Below are 17695 nucleotides of genomic sequence, written 5' to 3'. Positions count from 1 at the left end.
ATGCAACATCTCTAAAGTAAGACCTATCTTTTCCTGCAAACCCATCCCTTTCCCAAACTTCCCTATTTCTGTTAAGAAATATCTTTTTAGTTATCCAAGATTGCACCTTTTTTTGTTGTCCTCTGCTCCTCACTCCCTGTATTCAATCAGTTTTCAAATCTTGCTATTTCTACATCATCTCTTCCATTTGTCCCCTTATCACTACTCACACAATCACCATCTATCTAGGTTTAGGCCCTCATCATCTCTTTCCTAGACAACTGCGACGACTTCCTAATTGGACTCCTTGTCTCAAGTCTGCCAAGTCCTTTACCAAACTGGAAAGAGTATGGGACTGATGAATTAAAGACTTTAAGAACTAGCTTGGCTATTTTCAGAAAAGTTTGGCACCAAGAACTATTTTTTTTTTTTGCCACAGTAACTCATGAAATCATATATTAAGGGGCAAAAGGTTGTAATATATATTAATGGATGAAGCACTGATCCTGATGGAATAATTGATCTCCTAAAGTAATAACATATGTAATTCAATTTTGTTAATACACAGATATATCTGCTCAGTCAGCCCATTTCTATTCAATTGAGTTTACTTATTCAGGGGATAGTAATCCTTTTCCATCAGTCCCAGGACTCCTAGAGAAGTTACTAAACTTAAATTCTAGTAGTTGTTAGGTGACGAAATAGCTCCCTGCCTTTAATTCCTCATTCATATCAGTTTATGGAATGTATGACCAAGCACTATTAAATGACTTAGATGAAATCATGTTCATAATACAACAGTAAAGGAATGACGGCTAAAAAGGATCAAGATTAAGGTATTAAGATATTGTTCTGTTGGGTAAAGTCACGTAGCACAGAGTATGAACATTAGGAATGAGTAACAAAAATCAAATTCAAATGAGCAAAGTGTATGTGATGACTGCTTTTAATTTGAAAAGTAGGAATGGTCAAAAGATGCGCTCACCCACTTCACAAATTTTCAAAATTGAGCTTGTGGTCATCAAAGGCATGGCAAAATTTGTAATCCTGCTTATAATTATTTCCAATTTGCTTTGGATAGCCAATAGAAATATTTTCATGCTACTGTAAGTATTAGTAACTATGGAAGAAGAAAGAATGGTAGGAATCTTGTTCTATTTTATGTATTATCAGTATGAATGCCAGATTAACTCCTAGGCACACACAGACACAAAAAGCTAAGAAGTTGGTATAGTTTTCCTTGTACAGGCTTGTACCAACAAATGGTGTAATGGGGGGGGGGAATCCTGTCTTAACTTGCTCACCAAATATACACAGTTTAAGAGCTGAGGGAGGATAGAAACTTGGTCCTTTTACAGAACTCCAGGTATTAAACCACTTTCTATAAGAGTATATTGTGAATGCTCAACTTTTTCTACATCCAAACCACATTAAAAGGATTGCTTAAGGGGAGACTTCCAAGAAGTCCAACTTGATGAACAACAGTAGCCCAAAATTTGTTCTTCAGAATAATTATAAATCTTTCATTACAAGAGATTAGATGCCTTGAGCACTGCAGGAAACTACAGGGACCTAGTAAGGCAACTGACCAGGCTTAGGCTGCTAAATCTCTGGACATCCCTAAACCAAAGAAGCCAAGAAAAATTAGAATGGCCCCAAATGCTTTGGTTCCATTTCTGAAGAAACTAGGATCCAGGCTTATCAGGGACATCATCAAAGGATATTTCTGCTCCCTATAAACTAAGATTCAAACCATAAGAAGAATCCTAGAATTCAGATAATCTCTTTGATGTTCTTCACAATGGAGTCTGGCCAGAACTTTTGCACATAGCATAGCAAGGCAAGTATAACTTACTTTATTCAGCAATTAAGTTAGTACTGGAATCTGTCTCCAAATCAATTACACAAGGTTTATACTCTCTGGATGGCACCTGATATTAATAGGAAGAGCCTAAAGTAAATCACTTCACTGAGCCTTATTTAACTCATCTGTAAAGTGAGAAAGTTGAACTCCATTACGTCTAGCTTCCTTCTCATTTTTAAATTCTAGGATCAAAGGTAAAAACACAACAGTCTTTCAGAACACTGTTGTTTCTTCTTGGAAACAAAATTCAATTGAGGAATGAACAGATGGATAAGGTCTAGCAGAAAGAGACACAGAAATATTTCTATCTTTGAACAATTCTCGTAAAAAAGATATGACTGTTACGGGGCCAATGGTATGACATGGCATCTTAAAAAGCTAATGCTATCCTACGCTGTGTTAAAATAGGCATAAAGTACGGACCAAGAGAGGTAATGGTTCTGCTAACTTCAGCTCTGTTTAGATTCCAGTGAACACACTGTGTTCAGTTATAGCTGTCACATTTTGAAAAAGACATAAATAAGTGGAGATGTGTTCTGTATAGGGTAAATAAGATAGAAAGGTACATGCCAAGAGGAACTGTTGGAAGGGACTGGGGATATTTAGACTGGAGGGGAAAAGACAAAGAGAAGACAAGATAGCTGTCTTCAAGTACAGAAAAGGTCTATTACATGAAAATGGGACTAGACTTATTCCACCTGATTACAGAAGGCAGAATTGAGACAAAGAGGGTAAGTTATAGAGAGGCAAATTTAGGTTTAATCTTTAAAAACAAAAAACCAACTTTCTTCCGATCAGAACTATCCAAGAGTAAGATGGGATGAAATGACTCAAGAGGCAGTGGGTTTCCCTTCATTCAGAGATCTTCAAAATAAGACTTGGAACTACTTGTTGGGATGTGTGGTAGGAAGGATTCTGGGGCAGGCTAAATAGCTCCTGAGGTCCCTTCTAGCTCTTAGATCCTGTGATTTCCAATTTCCTTTATCTTCACCCCTTTCCAGAGGCAGGATTTCTATTCCTAGGCCTCTCCTAAGAGTGGATGGGTGCTGACAACAGAGGTTAAGTAGAGATAAGTGGTAAGAAGTGGGAGCTATGAAAGTTTATCTCTTCTCCTAGAAAATCCTGCTTACCTCCTACAGAAAGGAGCTCTCCTACATGGGATAAAGCTTCTTTTCTCTGCGCAGAAGGCAAGGAGTAGGTACTCTTTCTTCCTCCTTTTTCTCAAAAACAGGTTATGAATCTGATTGGCAGAATGAGAGTTAAAAGAATTGGAAGAAAAACCGCAGATAAAGGGAATACATGCAATCAAGAAATGGTACTTTGAAAAGACAAATAAGTAATTTTAAGTCAAAATGCCTAAAGAGAGTGTAGTCAGATGTGTTCCCGTGAATCAAGGATGAAGGAAGAAATGGGGGAAGAGGGTAGGTAGCGGAGAAGCCACAGGTTAGTAAGTCAACTTAAGTGCTTTTTATTAGAAATAGGTTGAAGTGTCCATTTGACCTTGTCCAGAAGACCAAAGTGTGATTTTCAGCACAATGAGGGACTTTAGAGATAACATAAATTCTATTCTATAACTCTGCTCCTCCTCCATACCCAATGGGATAATAAAATCTACTTGAGGGTGGAACAGAAAATTTATCACAGTAGGGGATGGATTAGCTATCTAAATTCTAATTCAACTCAATACTTACTAAGTGAATATTATACGTAAAGGTTGTGTAACATGGGTTGCCATGGCCAAAGAATTCATCACCAAGTGGAGCCTACTGGTCAGGCTACTAGTCTACCTTCATACTTAGCCCATGTTAGTACTTCAAAGGAAGAAAACGTCTATAACCAGAACCAGTCCTGAAGCCTTTTCGGCAGAGCAGAAGCTACCAGGAGTAGCACTAGGCTGGGAATACGCCTTTAAGAACAGAAAGTTACCTGCACACTACAATGAAGTAACCCAGTGGCACAGAATTTGGAGGCAAGGATGGGCTGCAATCTATAGCTTTGGAAAAGTACCCACATCATAGAGATCATAGAGCTATCAAAATACATACAAAGACATTGTGCTAGATACTGAGAATAAAAAAGATGAAAAATGATCCAGTTCCTACATTCAAGGGCCTCAAGGAACTCACAATCTAATAGATGGGTGATTATACAAATACGCATGATACAAATGATGTTTTAGAACAAAAGAGTAATCTAGATAAAGAACACTAAGAAAATGAGGTAAGAAAGGGAACTTTCAACTAGAGAGAATCAGGCAAAGCTTCATGGAGAAGACACACCTGAGATAGGTTGGGAATGAAGTCCAAGCACAGTCTACACAAATACAGCTTGTGGGGTATGCTATAGCAGGGATTCTGTTGTGTATGGAATGGGCTACATGGCCACTAGGATCTCCCCCAGCTTTCAAGTTCTGTAATTCTATGAAATGCATGAAGGTGTGAGAATATAGGATGAGCCTGGAGAACAGTTAGTAGTGTATTTGGGCTTATAAAGATGAGTATAAAAAGGAAATAGTATGAAAAATGGCTAGAAAAGAGACTGGAAATATACGCCTTTAGTAGCAGTCTAAGGGATCTGTATTTTACCCTACAGTCAGTAAGGATTCAAGGAAGTTCCGTGGTCACACCTGTGCATTAGGAAGATTATTATGGCAGCCTGTGGGAAAGATGGTCTAAGCAGGAGTTGGGAAACTACTACTGCCCAAGAGCTGTGTACCCCCTGCAAGCTATGAATGATTAACATTTTTAAACAGACTTGCTGGGCTTCAGTTTGCTTACTCTTGGTCTAGAGGAGTGAGACACTGGAGGCAAGGAGACCAGTTAGGAGGATATAAAGTGCAGGAGAGAGATAAGGAGTGGGAGTAGAAAGAAAGGGATGAATACAAGAAATATCGCAAAGGCAGAACAGACAGGATTTAGAAGCTAATTGGGCATTGGCTGCAGGACTGGAATAGGTTTAGTGAGGAAAGAGAATGAGTTAAAATGTAGATTTATTGAGTATGAAGTGCCAATAGGATATCCAAGTGTAGATGTCCAGAAGGCAGTCAGGAACATATCAAAGGAAATAAAACGATGCATACCCTTTAATCCGGTAATACCACTACTAGGGATGTATCCCAAAGAGATCACAAAAAAAGGGAAAAGGACCTACCTGTACAAAAATGTTTACAGCAGCTTCTTGGGGGGCAAAGAATTGGAAATTGAGGGAATGCCCATCAATTGGGGAATGGCTGAACAATTTGTGGTATATGAATGTAATGGAATACTACTGTGCTATTAAAAATGTCAAGGAGGAAGATTTCAGAAAAACCTGGAAAGACTTACATGAATTGATACTGAGTGAAGTGAGCAGAAACAGGAGAACACTGTACACAGTAAAAGTAACACTGTGAGATGATCAACTATGATTGACTTAGCTCTTCTCAGCAATACAATAATTCAAGACAATTTCAAAAGACTCATGACAGAAAATGCTATCCACATCCAGAGAAAGAACTATGGAGTCTGAATGCAGACTGAAGCATATTATTTTCACTTTTTTTGTGTGGCTTTTCCCTTTTGTTCTGTTTCTTCTTTCACAACATGGCCAGTGTGGAAATATGCCTCCAAATCCAATCTCTTTCCATTCCACCATGGAGGATACAGACTGAGAAAAAAAAGCCTGAATCTGACAACTAAAAAATCCCTGGTGACCCTAGAGAGTGGTTTCAGTGGGGACAAAACCAAATTTCAAGGGACCGAGTAAGTGGAAGTAGCAAGTATAGACCACCAACAAGAGAAAATGATCAATGCAGCAAGGTCCTCAAAGCAGTGGGAAGGGAAGGGAAGGGATCAAGGCTGTTAAGTGGAAGGGTACGCCTACCTGGAAAAAAGGAAAAGAAAATGGGTAAAGGTAAAGAAAAGATTTAAGTGCAGAGGAGAGATATAGATGGCCTGAATCTTCTCAATAAAGTGAGAGGCAAGGTCAGCTACTGAGAAACAGTTATGAATGGAATTAGGGGCTAGAGGATAAAGGTTTGTAATAGCTACTACAGGGACTGGATTAGGAAAACATTGATGAATAAAAAGATTGCTATGCAAGTCAAGCTGAGTTCAGATAGTATGAATTTGCAATCAGCAAAATTTCATGACTTCTAGCAGTGCTGGGTAGCTTATAGATGGAACAGGGAAGACAAGTATAAAGATGTTTCAGGTTTGGGTACTTTAGAAGGACTGGAACATCAGAAGGATTACAGGGCAAGTAAGGGCTCTGAGAGTGGAAGATGATGTCCTGTTGACATGGCTGACGTAAGCTGAAGGGCAAGAAAGGGAAGCCACAAAACCTGGATTCAAATCCTGTCTCTGACACTTATGACCTATGTGAGCTTGGACAAGTCTTTCAGTTTCATCTGTAAAATGTGGGGACCGGACTGCCTGAGGTCCCTTTTTGGTTATAGATCCTATAAAATAATAGGTTTGGACCAGATGGCCTCTGGGGTTCCTCCCAGCCAGATGGCACCACAGTGGACAGCTGTGAGATCCTGGGCAAGTCACTTAACTGCTGTCCACCTCAATTTCCTCATCCGTAAAATGGGGATCATAATAGCAACTGCCTTCCAGGGTTGTTGTGAGGATCAAATTAGATACTTGTAAAGTGGTTAGCACAGTGCCTGGCACATAGTAGGCGCTTGATAAATGCTTGTTTCTTTCCTTCCTTCCAGCTCTATATCCTATTACCTCATAGATCCCATCACCTATGACTGAGAGAACAGGGAGGGATGCAGGAACCAGAGACCATGGTAAAAATAAGAAACTAGTAGGAAAAGTAGAAGGACAGGAGATTGTGATCAGAGAAAAATTTTAAGTTGTAGATTTTGAAAATGGAGGAGTGTCAAATGATGGTAATGTCTAAGATACGTAAGAAAATAATGTCTAAGATATCTAAGGCACCATCTAAGGTAAGGTATGACCAATAACATGGATGGCCAAAAGAAGGTGGAGGTGGATATCATTGGAGTAGAGGAAATTGAAGAACTGGCCAGAGTACCAGCAGGGTCTTCAATTCTTAACCATTATTTTCTGTTTCATCAAATAAGGGCCCAGGAGAAGAGACTAAGCATTTTCACAGCACTGATATTTCAGGAGATACACAAACAAAATCCCTGACTTTTCTACCAAGGGTAATACAATTAAAAAGCATTGTGCTTCAAGTCAGGGGACCTAAGTTCAAACCCTGCCTCTGCCATTTGTAGTGCCATGGATAAATAATTTAACCTAAGTTTCAGTTTCCTCATTTGAAAAATAGGGATTAAAAAATACCCATAGTACTTATCTCAGATGGATGTTTGTGGATCAAAGGAGATAATGTATGTCAAGTGCTTTGTAAGTCTTAAATCTCACTACAGTAATCCCTGCTCTCCTTCCCATATTTTCAATAAGAAATGTTGGCTTTATTGTTAAGACTTAAATAGACTTGGCCTGCATAGCCATTTGCCCCACACCAATTTTCCTATTTCTGTTGCTATTATCATTTTCAAAATATTGGACTCATCTCTCTCCTTAATCTGTTCTATCCAGTCAGTTAACAAAATCCTTTTGATTTTTCCTCTCCATTTTCTTCACCTCATGTCTAAATGATTGCAACAACCTTCCCATTAGTCTTCCTGACTCCACTTTTTCCTCCCACCAAGCCATCAAGCACACAGCTGTCAGCATTTCTTTTCTCCCTTAAATACCACTTTCATTACAGCACTATCTTGCTTTAAAACTTACCATGGATCTCTGTTTCTTACTGCATCCAGTCTAGACTCCTCTAGCTTATAAAATCTACCTAATCAACTTGATGTCTTACTACCCCCCACACAAATACACGCTCTCCCCTTCATGCAGGCAGTCCCATGAATGTGCCATGCTCAGTCCTACCTCAGTGTCTCTGCTCCCGGTGGTCCCTTCACCTAAAATGCCTTTCTCACTACCGAAATCCTACCTCTCCTTTAAAACCCTGCTCAAGTTCCCACTGTTTCCACCAATCACATCATGGACTCCGAGAGATCAATTTGCTCATTGTCCTTCCCATTTTACAGATGAGGTAAACTAAGGCTCAGGAAGATTAAGTAGATTGCCCAAAGTCCCCTGAGTAAGAAGAAAGTTCTTACCATCATATTCTGCTGCCCTAATTTCCAAGCTTGGTTAATCTCTCTCTTTTCTGATACTGATTTTGTATTAGCTACCACACAATTTCCCCCTCAAACTTTTCTGGCAAACCAATTTATTCTGATGTCTACACTTAGCATGGATGTGACATGGGCTTTTGAAGGTCATATGAAGTATAAGCTGTGGTGGGACTTACAACAAGCTGGAAAAGCTTCGAGCAAGATCCCAGGGCACCAGAATGTCTGCTGATCACAGACCAGGCTAGTCACATTCTGAAAGACTCCTCATCAACAGGTTGGCCACAGGGTGATGGATTTCTTTGGTCCCTCCTGATGACTTCCTACTAAGCCATGTAGGGGTTTCCATTTGTGTTACGTAGAAGCAGTACCCACAAGAAGGTTCACTGTTATGTCACGTCACTTTATCAAATTTTAAATTTTTTGAGAGTAAAGAGCAGTATAACACATAGTAGGTATTCAATAACTACTTATTAATTGCTTGATTAAATCCAAAAAATAGAAAGAAAATATGAAAGTTCAAATAACAAAGACTGCCAACAAAAACACTTAATACTTTCTATGGAAAAGGATTTTGGTGTTTTTGTTTTTTGTTTTTTTAATTAAAAAAAAATCAAATTTTTTTTTAATCAAAGCATCCTATGAAAGCAAAGTAAATATACAGTTTCAAGCTACTGGCTTAAGTTTTTAATGTATATTTCCTATTGCCCTGTCTTCCCCAGTGCCAACAATATCCCTACTATAATAGATAACACTGTAATTTTTAAAAATGATATCAATATCTAAAACATACATCACAGTTTTAGGTCATAGCCTAAGACCAAGAAAAAAATAATTCAGGGAACAAATAAACAACTTATGCCTCTCAGTTTCTGCCCTAAGAAATATCAATTTATCTGTCTGGCTACAAGTCAGGCTTTCAGGACAATTTAGTGAAAACAAACTCTAGTCTTTAATATCCTTTTGATTCTATTTTTAGACATAGGGAAATCTTTCTGGCAAACCAATTTACTCATGAGGTATGATACTTACATTTGTAATCCTATTAGAATCCAGACAGCCCCAAGAATGGCAAATGAAATGGTATTTATAAGGGGCTGTCCAGATGGCAAATCACATGGTGTATAATGGAGTATTCCAGAGTCCCAGTTCACATACTGTTGAGTAGGCAGGACCATTAATACAGTACATTGGGTTCCACATGTTTGCACTGGTCAACAATTTGTATAAAATCGCCTCCTGCACTCTTTTGCAAAATACAAAGATTTTAGGATTGCCACAGAGGTTCAATGAAAAAAAAAACTAGGTTGTGGCAAAGAATTTTTAAAATTTCATCTTTGTTCCACCTCATTCCCCTAGCTCACTAGTCAAGCCTCCGGTATGAAAAACTCTTTGAGGAAAATTCATTTTGGGGAAACAAGAGGGTACAAAAGGCCTAGTATTTCCAGGAAGAGAACAAAAAGTATAAATGCTATTCTAGACAGTGGCCTATCAACTCCAAAGTAAAAGTGGCTGTTGTCTATAGGTAATTACTACCATGGTTAAGAAACTTCTTCCATGACTTTATTTAAACACTGACTGGAAACCGTCACCAAATTTGTATGGTATAATGGTCTATGTGGAAGAAATTGGTGAGTAACTGATGGTGCAGTGCATAGAGAACCTGAGTTCAAGTCTAGCCTCAGATATTTACTGGCTTTGTGACCCCAGGCAAGTCACTTAGCCTGCTTGCCTCAGTTTCCCCATGTGTAAGATGGGGATAATAATAGCACCTATCTCCCAGGGTTGTTGTAAGGATCAAATAAGATTATAATTGTAAAGCACTTAGCACAGTGCCTAACACAGTTTAAGTGTTAGCTATTATTATTAAAGTCAAATTAAAAGCTACAAAATCCATATCAACAAACTCAGGAAATGGTCAAAGGCTGAACTGGTCCAAAGGCAAGTACTTTCTCCTCTTATTCCTTCATATTCTCTACCTAGAAGAAAGCTTAGCCCATTAACAGGAAAAGGCATTAAGGAAGTTCAGAATGGAACTCTTCAGACATCTCAGAAAAGTCAGTGGGTTAGAGAGATAAAGAATGAGCCTCACTACAAAGATTGAGTTATGACCATCTACATCTAATTCTAGATGTAAACATCAGACATTCCTGATACAGTCTTATAAACAAAAGATGTATAACAAGGCTGGAAGTAGTGTAGGTAGGCACGAGGGTGTGAAGGGCTTTAAGAGGCAAAGAAACTTTCACTGGGTAAGGGGACAGTGATATGATCAGACCTATGTTATAGAAATATCACTTTGGCAGCTATGTGGCAGAGGATTGGAATTGGGAGAGACTTGAGGCAAAGAGAACAATTAGGAGGTCACTGCAATTGTCCAGGGAAGAGGTGATGAGGGCCTAAACCTAGATGGTGGCTGTATGAATAGCGATAAAGGTGACAGACCAAAGAGATGATGTAGAGGTAGAAATATAAAGATTTGAAAACTGATTTGACTATGGGGAGTGAGGAGCAGAGGACAACAAAAAGGGTGTGAACCTGGATAACTACAAAGATGGTGAGGTTCTTAAAAGAAATAGAGAGACAGGTTTGGAGGGAAAGATAAGCTTTCTATATTCAGATGGAAAGGTAAAATAGGTAGTTGCTGATGCATGACTAGAGGACAGGAAAGAGACTGGGGCTGGATACAAATATCATCTGTAAACCCATGGAAACTGATAAAGTTAACAAGTGAGAGTATAAAGAGGGAACAAAAGACTGCTAAGGACAGAGCCTTGAGGTGCACACAGTGGGCATCACATAGCTAAAGCTCTAGCAAAGCAGAACCAAGACACATCAATTGAAAAAAAAAAACAACCCCAACCTAGAGAGAAGAAAGTATCCAAGAAGAGAGGGATAGTCAACAGTGTCAACATGGTACAGGGAGCCCAAGAAAAATGAAGTTTAAGAAAGGCCCACTAAATTTGTCAATTAAGAGAGCATTGGTAACTTTGGAGAGCTCAGTTCCAGTTGAATGAGGTTGGAAGCCAAATTGCAGAGAGCTCATATGAGAATTAGTAGAGAGGACATGAAGGCAACAAGTGTAAACAGCCTTTTAAAGGAGTTTAGCTGAGAAAGGGAGATACAGCATAATAGCTAGTGGAGATGGATAGTGCCCTAGTGAGAGTTTTTTAAGCATGTCTGTAAGTAACTTGGAAGGAACCAGGGGAAAAGGAGAGGTTAAAGATGAGAGGCCAGTTGAAGATAATAATAGGGGCAATCAGATGAAGGACTTGGGAGGGGATGGGATCAAAAACAACAGGTAGTGAGGTTGACCATGGTGAGAATGGCCATCTCTTCATTCGACAGAGTAAAAGAGGACAGAATGTAAGGCTGATTCAAGGAAATGTAAGATGAAGAAAGAAAGAAATGGGAGCTCAGAATGAATTTTCTCAATACATTATAAAGTGAGGCCTGCTAAGGTGGGGGGAAGAGTGGAAAGTTTGAGGGAAAAGGAGGTCTTCAACAGTCTCTTCAAGTGGGATAGTAAGTCAATTAGGAAAGGATAAAAGTACGGACTTAATGCAGTGAGGGCCCAGTTGAGGTTAGATAACCTAAATTTGTGGTGAACCCAGTCAGCTCAATTGGATGACTTCCTCCATTATGGAGCATATGAGTAGGAAAGGAGATGGATAGCAGGGCTACCCAGGATTAAATGTTAACAAGGCAATTTCAGCAAAATACAAGGTGACAAGGGAATTGAGCAGAGGGCAGTGTAGAACTGAACTGGTTAACTATAGGATTGAGACTGGGAAGAGAGAAAATTAAGTCAGAACCCAGGTAATGAACTTCCAAAGCACTAAGGGCAAGAGAAACTGGAGGTCGTGATGAAGAAAAAGAATAGGAGAGGGAAGCCATTGAGAGGGATGGAATGACAGGTTTTGATCAGACAGACTGAAGAATATCAGTTTTTGATCTCAGAGATGGAACATTTCTGAGTAATATCAAAATCGAGGGTGTAGCCATCCCTGTGTGTGGCTGAGATGAAATGCAAGAGTTTATGAGGTTTGAGGAAACAGAAGGTTAGGGTTAGCCCATAATTTAAAATAACTTAAAATAAATCATTAACTAAGGTTGGATCTTTCAATTATATCTTAAAATCAAAATTCCTTACACTTAAAAACAGCAGGCTTGAAGAGAACGCTATGTATCTGCTTGAGTCTTTTAACCCCAAGACAGCAACAGTATCTACTTCTGAGAAGTGTCAGCAGAATTGTAGCAATGGCATGGAGAGGGTTATAGTGCAAATAGTCCTGGACTTGGAGATAAGAGACCTGAGTACAAACCTACCTCTAATACAAGTGGTATAACCATGAGGAAGTCACTTTACCCCTCTTCCTCATCTGTAAACAGGTAAAATAACATATACTACCTATACCTTAGGGTGGTTGTAAGCAAAGTGCTTGATAAACCATTAAGCACTCTATCACACGAAATTATCATTTCAATGCTAAAGAGTTTATGAAAAATATAAAAACATACTAAGTTACCAAGACCTGGGCACTGCCTAGATGGTACATTTTGGTCTTTTAAAAGCATCTCTGAATGAAGGTATTAACTGTTAATGTTAAATTAATAAACTTAATAAATAATTAATAATAACTGTTAGTAAACTAGGAAATAAAACTAGTGAGCAGGTTAGTCTAGAAATGTGAAGAATCAGCAAAACTGGTTTGCCACAAGCAACAGCCTCCCTGAAATAGATTCTCATTTACTCCTCATTTCTTCTTCTTCTGAGCTTCTCTTCTCTTTGAAGCAGTCCTTGATTAGTTTCTTTTTACATCTCCTCTTAATTGGGAAATAAAATTAGAAAGCTTATTTGATATCAGTAATGAGGTTTCTCTGTTTCTGCTTTGATCTGGTTTTGAAAACTGGATGCTGGAGGGGAAAAGGAAAAACAGACTGAAAAAGAGTCCTTCTTTTCATGAGCCTCAAGCAAACAAAGCCATCAGATGGGTATAGAAAGTATCACACATGGGGCAGCTGAAGAATAAAAACAAAACTGCTTAACTAAAAGCAAATTTATATAATATACTTCTAAGACCCTTCTTTTCTCTTGTGCTTCTCCATGGAAGATAAACCCTTCTGACTGAGAGGTAGGAGAAAACGTTAAAATGATCCCTCTAGTAGAGTGTAAGCTTCTCAAGGGCTGAGATGCCTCTATTTTGTAATTCTATCCCATCTCTAAGCATAATGCTCAGCATATAGTAGGCATGTTGATTGAATATTGAGTTTGGAAAGTGGCAAAGAATTGGAAACTGAGAGGATGTCCATCAATTTTGGATTGGCCAAACATGATATATGCTCGTGATAAAATACTATTGTGCCCGGAGAAATGATAAAAGGGATGGCTTCAGAAAAACCTGAAGACCTGTATAAACTTATGCAAAGTGAACACAACCAGGAGAACAATTTATACAATTAACTGCTATATTGTAAAGACAATCAACTTTGAAAGACTTGGTAACTCTGTTCAATACAATGACCAAACACAATTCCAGAGGACTCATGATGAAATATGCTATGTACCTTCAGATAGAGAGCTAATAGACTCAGATTACAGATTAAAACATATTTTTTGTCTCTCTTTTTTGGACATGGCTAATGTGTGAATTTATTTTGCATAATTATAGATATTTGTAATGGATTTAATTTTTCTTGCCATTGCCAAGATAATTCAGAACTGAAAATAAAATAAAATTGAATTAAAAAAATTTTTAATGAACATGCCATTGTAGAGAAATATTTCAAGAGAACATGTTCCCATCTTATGATGGAGAAAATGCCAAAGAATATGTGCACCCTGATCAATGGGCTTTTAACCCAAAGGCTTATCAATATCTCAATGGGATTGGTGACAAAATAAATCAGAAATAATTCTGTTTTGATATTGCACAGCACAGAGGAACTCTCCTGACAGCTTAGAGTATATATTCATTATACCAACCACTATGGAATTCAGGAAATAAATTGTATCCATCCCTCTCATTCCGAGAAACATCGATTATTATTTTTCCCTCTATTATGGTACTAAATGTTTTGTAGTACTACTTCTTTGGAAGTTCTACATTAAAAACAAATAACAACAACAAAAATACCACCACCATAAAGCATACAGATGAGCAAAGGCTTCTGTAGAGCCTTATCATTTAAAATAATAGAATTTTAGTAAGGGATCTTGGAGATTATCTAGTCCAAGATCCTCATCTGTCCAGAAAAAGTCATCTTAAGACAAATAAGAATATGAATTTTATTTATTCAAATACCTAATACCCTTAAGAAGAATACCCTTTCTTAGAAAATTAGAAGAAAAAAATTTGCACACAAGTTCATTTTTCTACAGCATTCACCCAGAATACTTATGTTCTATTAATTAATAAAGAATGCAAAATTACTGAGAGATCAAGACATAAGTCATTATGTCACAGTCCACTGGGAAAATCACGTGAGAATGTCTATGAAAGCACTTTATCATGTAATGTTTTTAAAAATTAATAATAACTTCAAGGACATAAAGAGTTTGCCTAATTGAATTTCAAAGTCTGTTACCATTCACTCAGTGAACCATTTACAACTCGTATGTGCTATGATCAACATCAATATAAAGGCCTAAGAGAATTTCAGGAATACCTTTCCTACCATTAATTTTCATTGAGTATTCTATAGAAGGTTTCTACCCCACATCTGAAGATTATGAAATTATTTTGGCACTTCACAAATGCACAAAATTTGTAACATTAGTCTTTGAAGAAAGAAAAAAAAGGTGGTAGAAGTGAAATGTGATTTTTTTTTCACTCTGTGCATAAGGGACTGAAGAGTCTTATACCTGTGGAACAAGGGCAGAATTGAGTCCCTCTGGTTACACCAAAAGCAAAGAACTTATCTCAGATAAGAGCTGCACACACATTTTTAAAGTCTAAGAACCAGAACTAGTACTTTCCCTCTACAATGCAGCCTTCATTTTTCATTTATTCACATTTCTATTCACACCTAGAGTGATATTAGAAGCTCATTTGTGCCAACAGAACAAAACCAAGTACTGAACTTCGCTTTTTAAAAAAGCTGCCACTTTGTTATACTGTAACAACAAAAAGATTCTGAGAAAAGATTTCTCAAAAGGATTTAAGAAACAGAAAAAGAGATTACAGAAAACAAAACTAGCTTTAGTCCTACAGAGAGAGGAGGATGTACTCACAGCCACTGTTCTGCAAGGAAGGTTAAAACAAACTATCTAAAGAGAAAAGAAAAAGACTAATTCTCCTGCTCCAGAAATGACTTTCACTTTCAGCAATTCTCATATCTGACTTTAACCTCTCTCTGGGACAACTGCAGCTTCCTTCCTGTTCCGCTTCTTCCTTTTTGTAAGCTTTTATAACAATGTATCTTCTATGAAATACTCACTGCAACATATTAAATTATAAAACCAAAACTCTGACAAGATGTCTTTTTCTCACTTTTTGGAGGATACTTGTTGCTAGGCCAAGACCAATACAAGAAATTATCAGCATGGCTACTATGATCAAACTCACACCTACTTTAGAGTCTTATCACACACACCACCATACCTTTTGGTAAAGAACTTAAACTCTGAAACAGTGTGAAAATAAATGGCTGGCTCCAGCTTGTAAGCAATGGTTTGGATGCTCTAAGGCAAAAACCTGACCCATAAAAAAAAAATCTTTCACATTCCAATGCCCAAATCAATTTCCTTCTTTTTTGAGGATAGTACTGTATAAAACAGTTGTGTAAGGCTAGAAAAGGAAGTTTAATAATCACTACTCTCCTTAAAACGTTGAACAAAGGATGCTGTATTAGACCCAGAACCATTGGATATAAAGCACAACTCCATTCTATCTCCTTGAATTTTGTGGGAGAGGGTACTTGGATGGTTTTGTTTTTGTCCGGACTTGTGATTTTATCAATTCACCAGGCATTTATTAAGCCTACTTAATGTGCCAGGCACAATATACAAAGACAAAAACCATACAGTCCCTGCCCACAAGAATCTGCGTTTATCTGGGAACTCCCAGTATTGAAATTCCTGATGCAGATGCAAATCAGCAAGTCATCGGTAACTTATAAATCTTACAGGGTTGCCTAGAGCACTAAATGACTTTCTTATTCTAACAAGGCTAGATTTCAGAGGTCCAACTACTGCCCAGGTTAGAACCAACCTGGGAGGTCACCCCTCCATCTACTATGTCTGGCAGCCTCTAACTTTGACAGATAACGGTACAAATATGCTAGTATACCTAATTATATGATGCTCGTGAATCTTATGGACTCTTTGGGACAAGGGGCATCAGATTCTTATAACTACCACCTAGGGTTTATAAGGCCTTTCAGACCTACGGATCCTTTGGTGGTGACGAGCAGCAACATAAGGATACAAAATGTTATTTTACAACGTAATTATGGTTTGTAAAGCCTGTTGGGCTTCTTCGCTGGTAAAGGCACTACACTAAAGGGAACTATTTATTGCTAGTTTATTGGGAATAGGTTATTCTCTACACTGGGCATCTCTCTCTCTGTAGCTTTCCTTTCTTTGGAGGACATTGTGATTGGGATCCAAAATGTTGTGCCACAAAAACTATAAACAAAAAACAGCCCTCCCTCAGTTGGGCCTGTAGCACACTGGGGTACTACTATAACAGAGAACTTTTATATAATAGGAGTATTGAATGTCTCAGGCCCTGATTGCACAGTCCCCACCCCTGGTAATTGACAAAGAAAGTAGCCAATCACCAGTCAGAATCCCATCGCCTTAGCAAATGAGAATACGAAGGTGGGGTTAGACTAGGCTCCGTGCTGTTCCCCACAACCCCCCTTCCCCCCCTCCCCGAGACTCAGGTTGTGAGGAGACGGATTAGGAAGTGGACTCGGAGGAACTCGTTACCCCCGGTTGTAGCTGTTCTCCTCCTCGTTCTCGCAGTCGCTGCAGTGCTCATGGCCGTTCCCGTTCCCTTCCATCAGCTGCGGCGCCGGAGGCGGCGGCGGCGGTGGCTGCTTCACTGCTGTCTCACTCTCATCCGCCATCTTGAGTTGGGAGAGCCGGGCTCCGCGCCCCGCTACATGAGGGACTGCTATTGGACGAGGAGGAACCGGCGATGTTTTCTGGGTTTCGTAGTCTTTACGGAAGGGAACGAACGGGTAGAAGGGGAGAGTTCATTTTCTGAGAACCGATCAGAACGGACTACGTTACCCAGAAATCACGAGGTCAGAGGGCGGGTCGCAGCTAACAGTAAAGTCTTCTTGGAGGAGCGATGGTCCCCGGAGGTCTTCGGGATTCGGATGCCTTTCGAGGAAAGACTGGCCTCAAAGGTGGGGGAGGGTAGACACTTTCTTAAGAGCATGAGCTGCCCCGTGGGATGCTGGGAGTTGTAGTTCAGTGCCTACCTAGGGTACCTCACATGGACTTTTCCAAGACCTGAGATTTGACCTTAACCTACCCTTAGTTAACCCAAAGCCCTAAGCGAGCAGTTTATTTGCTACTGTTAATAACCGTTACCGTTCTGGGGTAAGTGAGAGACAGAGGCCCGAGGGTGCAGGCAGGAGGGGAATTCTCCAGAGCGGGAGTGTTTCTTGGGGGGAGGGTCTGGGGGAGAAGGACTAACTGTGGGGGATGGAGGGAAATGGGAAAGGTTCTCTTTAGCCCATAGCTAAGG

At 39.0% G+C, this 17695-nt stretch overlaps 1 protein-coding gene across 1 annotated transcript in view; it reads right to left on the bottom strand.

Annotated features, from left to right (window-relative positions):
* Positions 1 to 17099, bottom strand: part of NMT1 (N-myristoyltransferase 1) — a 55684-nt gene extending 38585 nt beyond the window's left edge. Inside the window, exon 1 of the mRNA XM_027872886.1 lies at positions 16927 to 17099. Within this exon, the coding sequence (XP_027728687.1) occupies positions 16927 to 17066 (140 nt within the window). The 5' untranslated portion in view covers positions 17067 to 17099. The remainder of the gene's footprint in view (positions 1 to 16926) is intronic.
* Between the last annotated feature and the right edge of the window lie 596 nt (positions 17100 to 17695).

The sequence above is a fragment of the Vombatus ursinus genome, unplaced genomic scaffold (assembly GCF_900497805.2).
Source record: "Vombatus ursinus unplaced genomic scaffold, bare-nosed wombat genome assembly UNPS02014801.1, whole genome shotgun sequence".
NCBI classification, from domain to species: domain Eukaryota; kingdom Metazoa; phylum Chordata; class Mammalia; order Diprotodontia; family Vombatidae; genus Vombatus; species Vombatus ursinus.
Note: the sequence above shows the minus strand (reverse complement) of the source record. Positions and strands in the feature narration are given on the sequence as shown.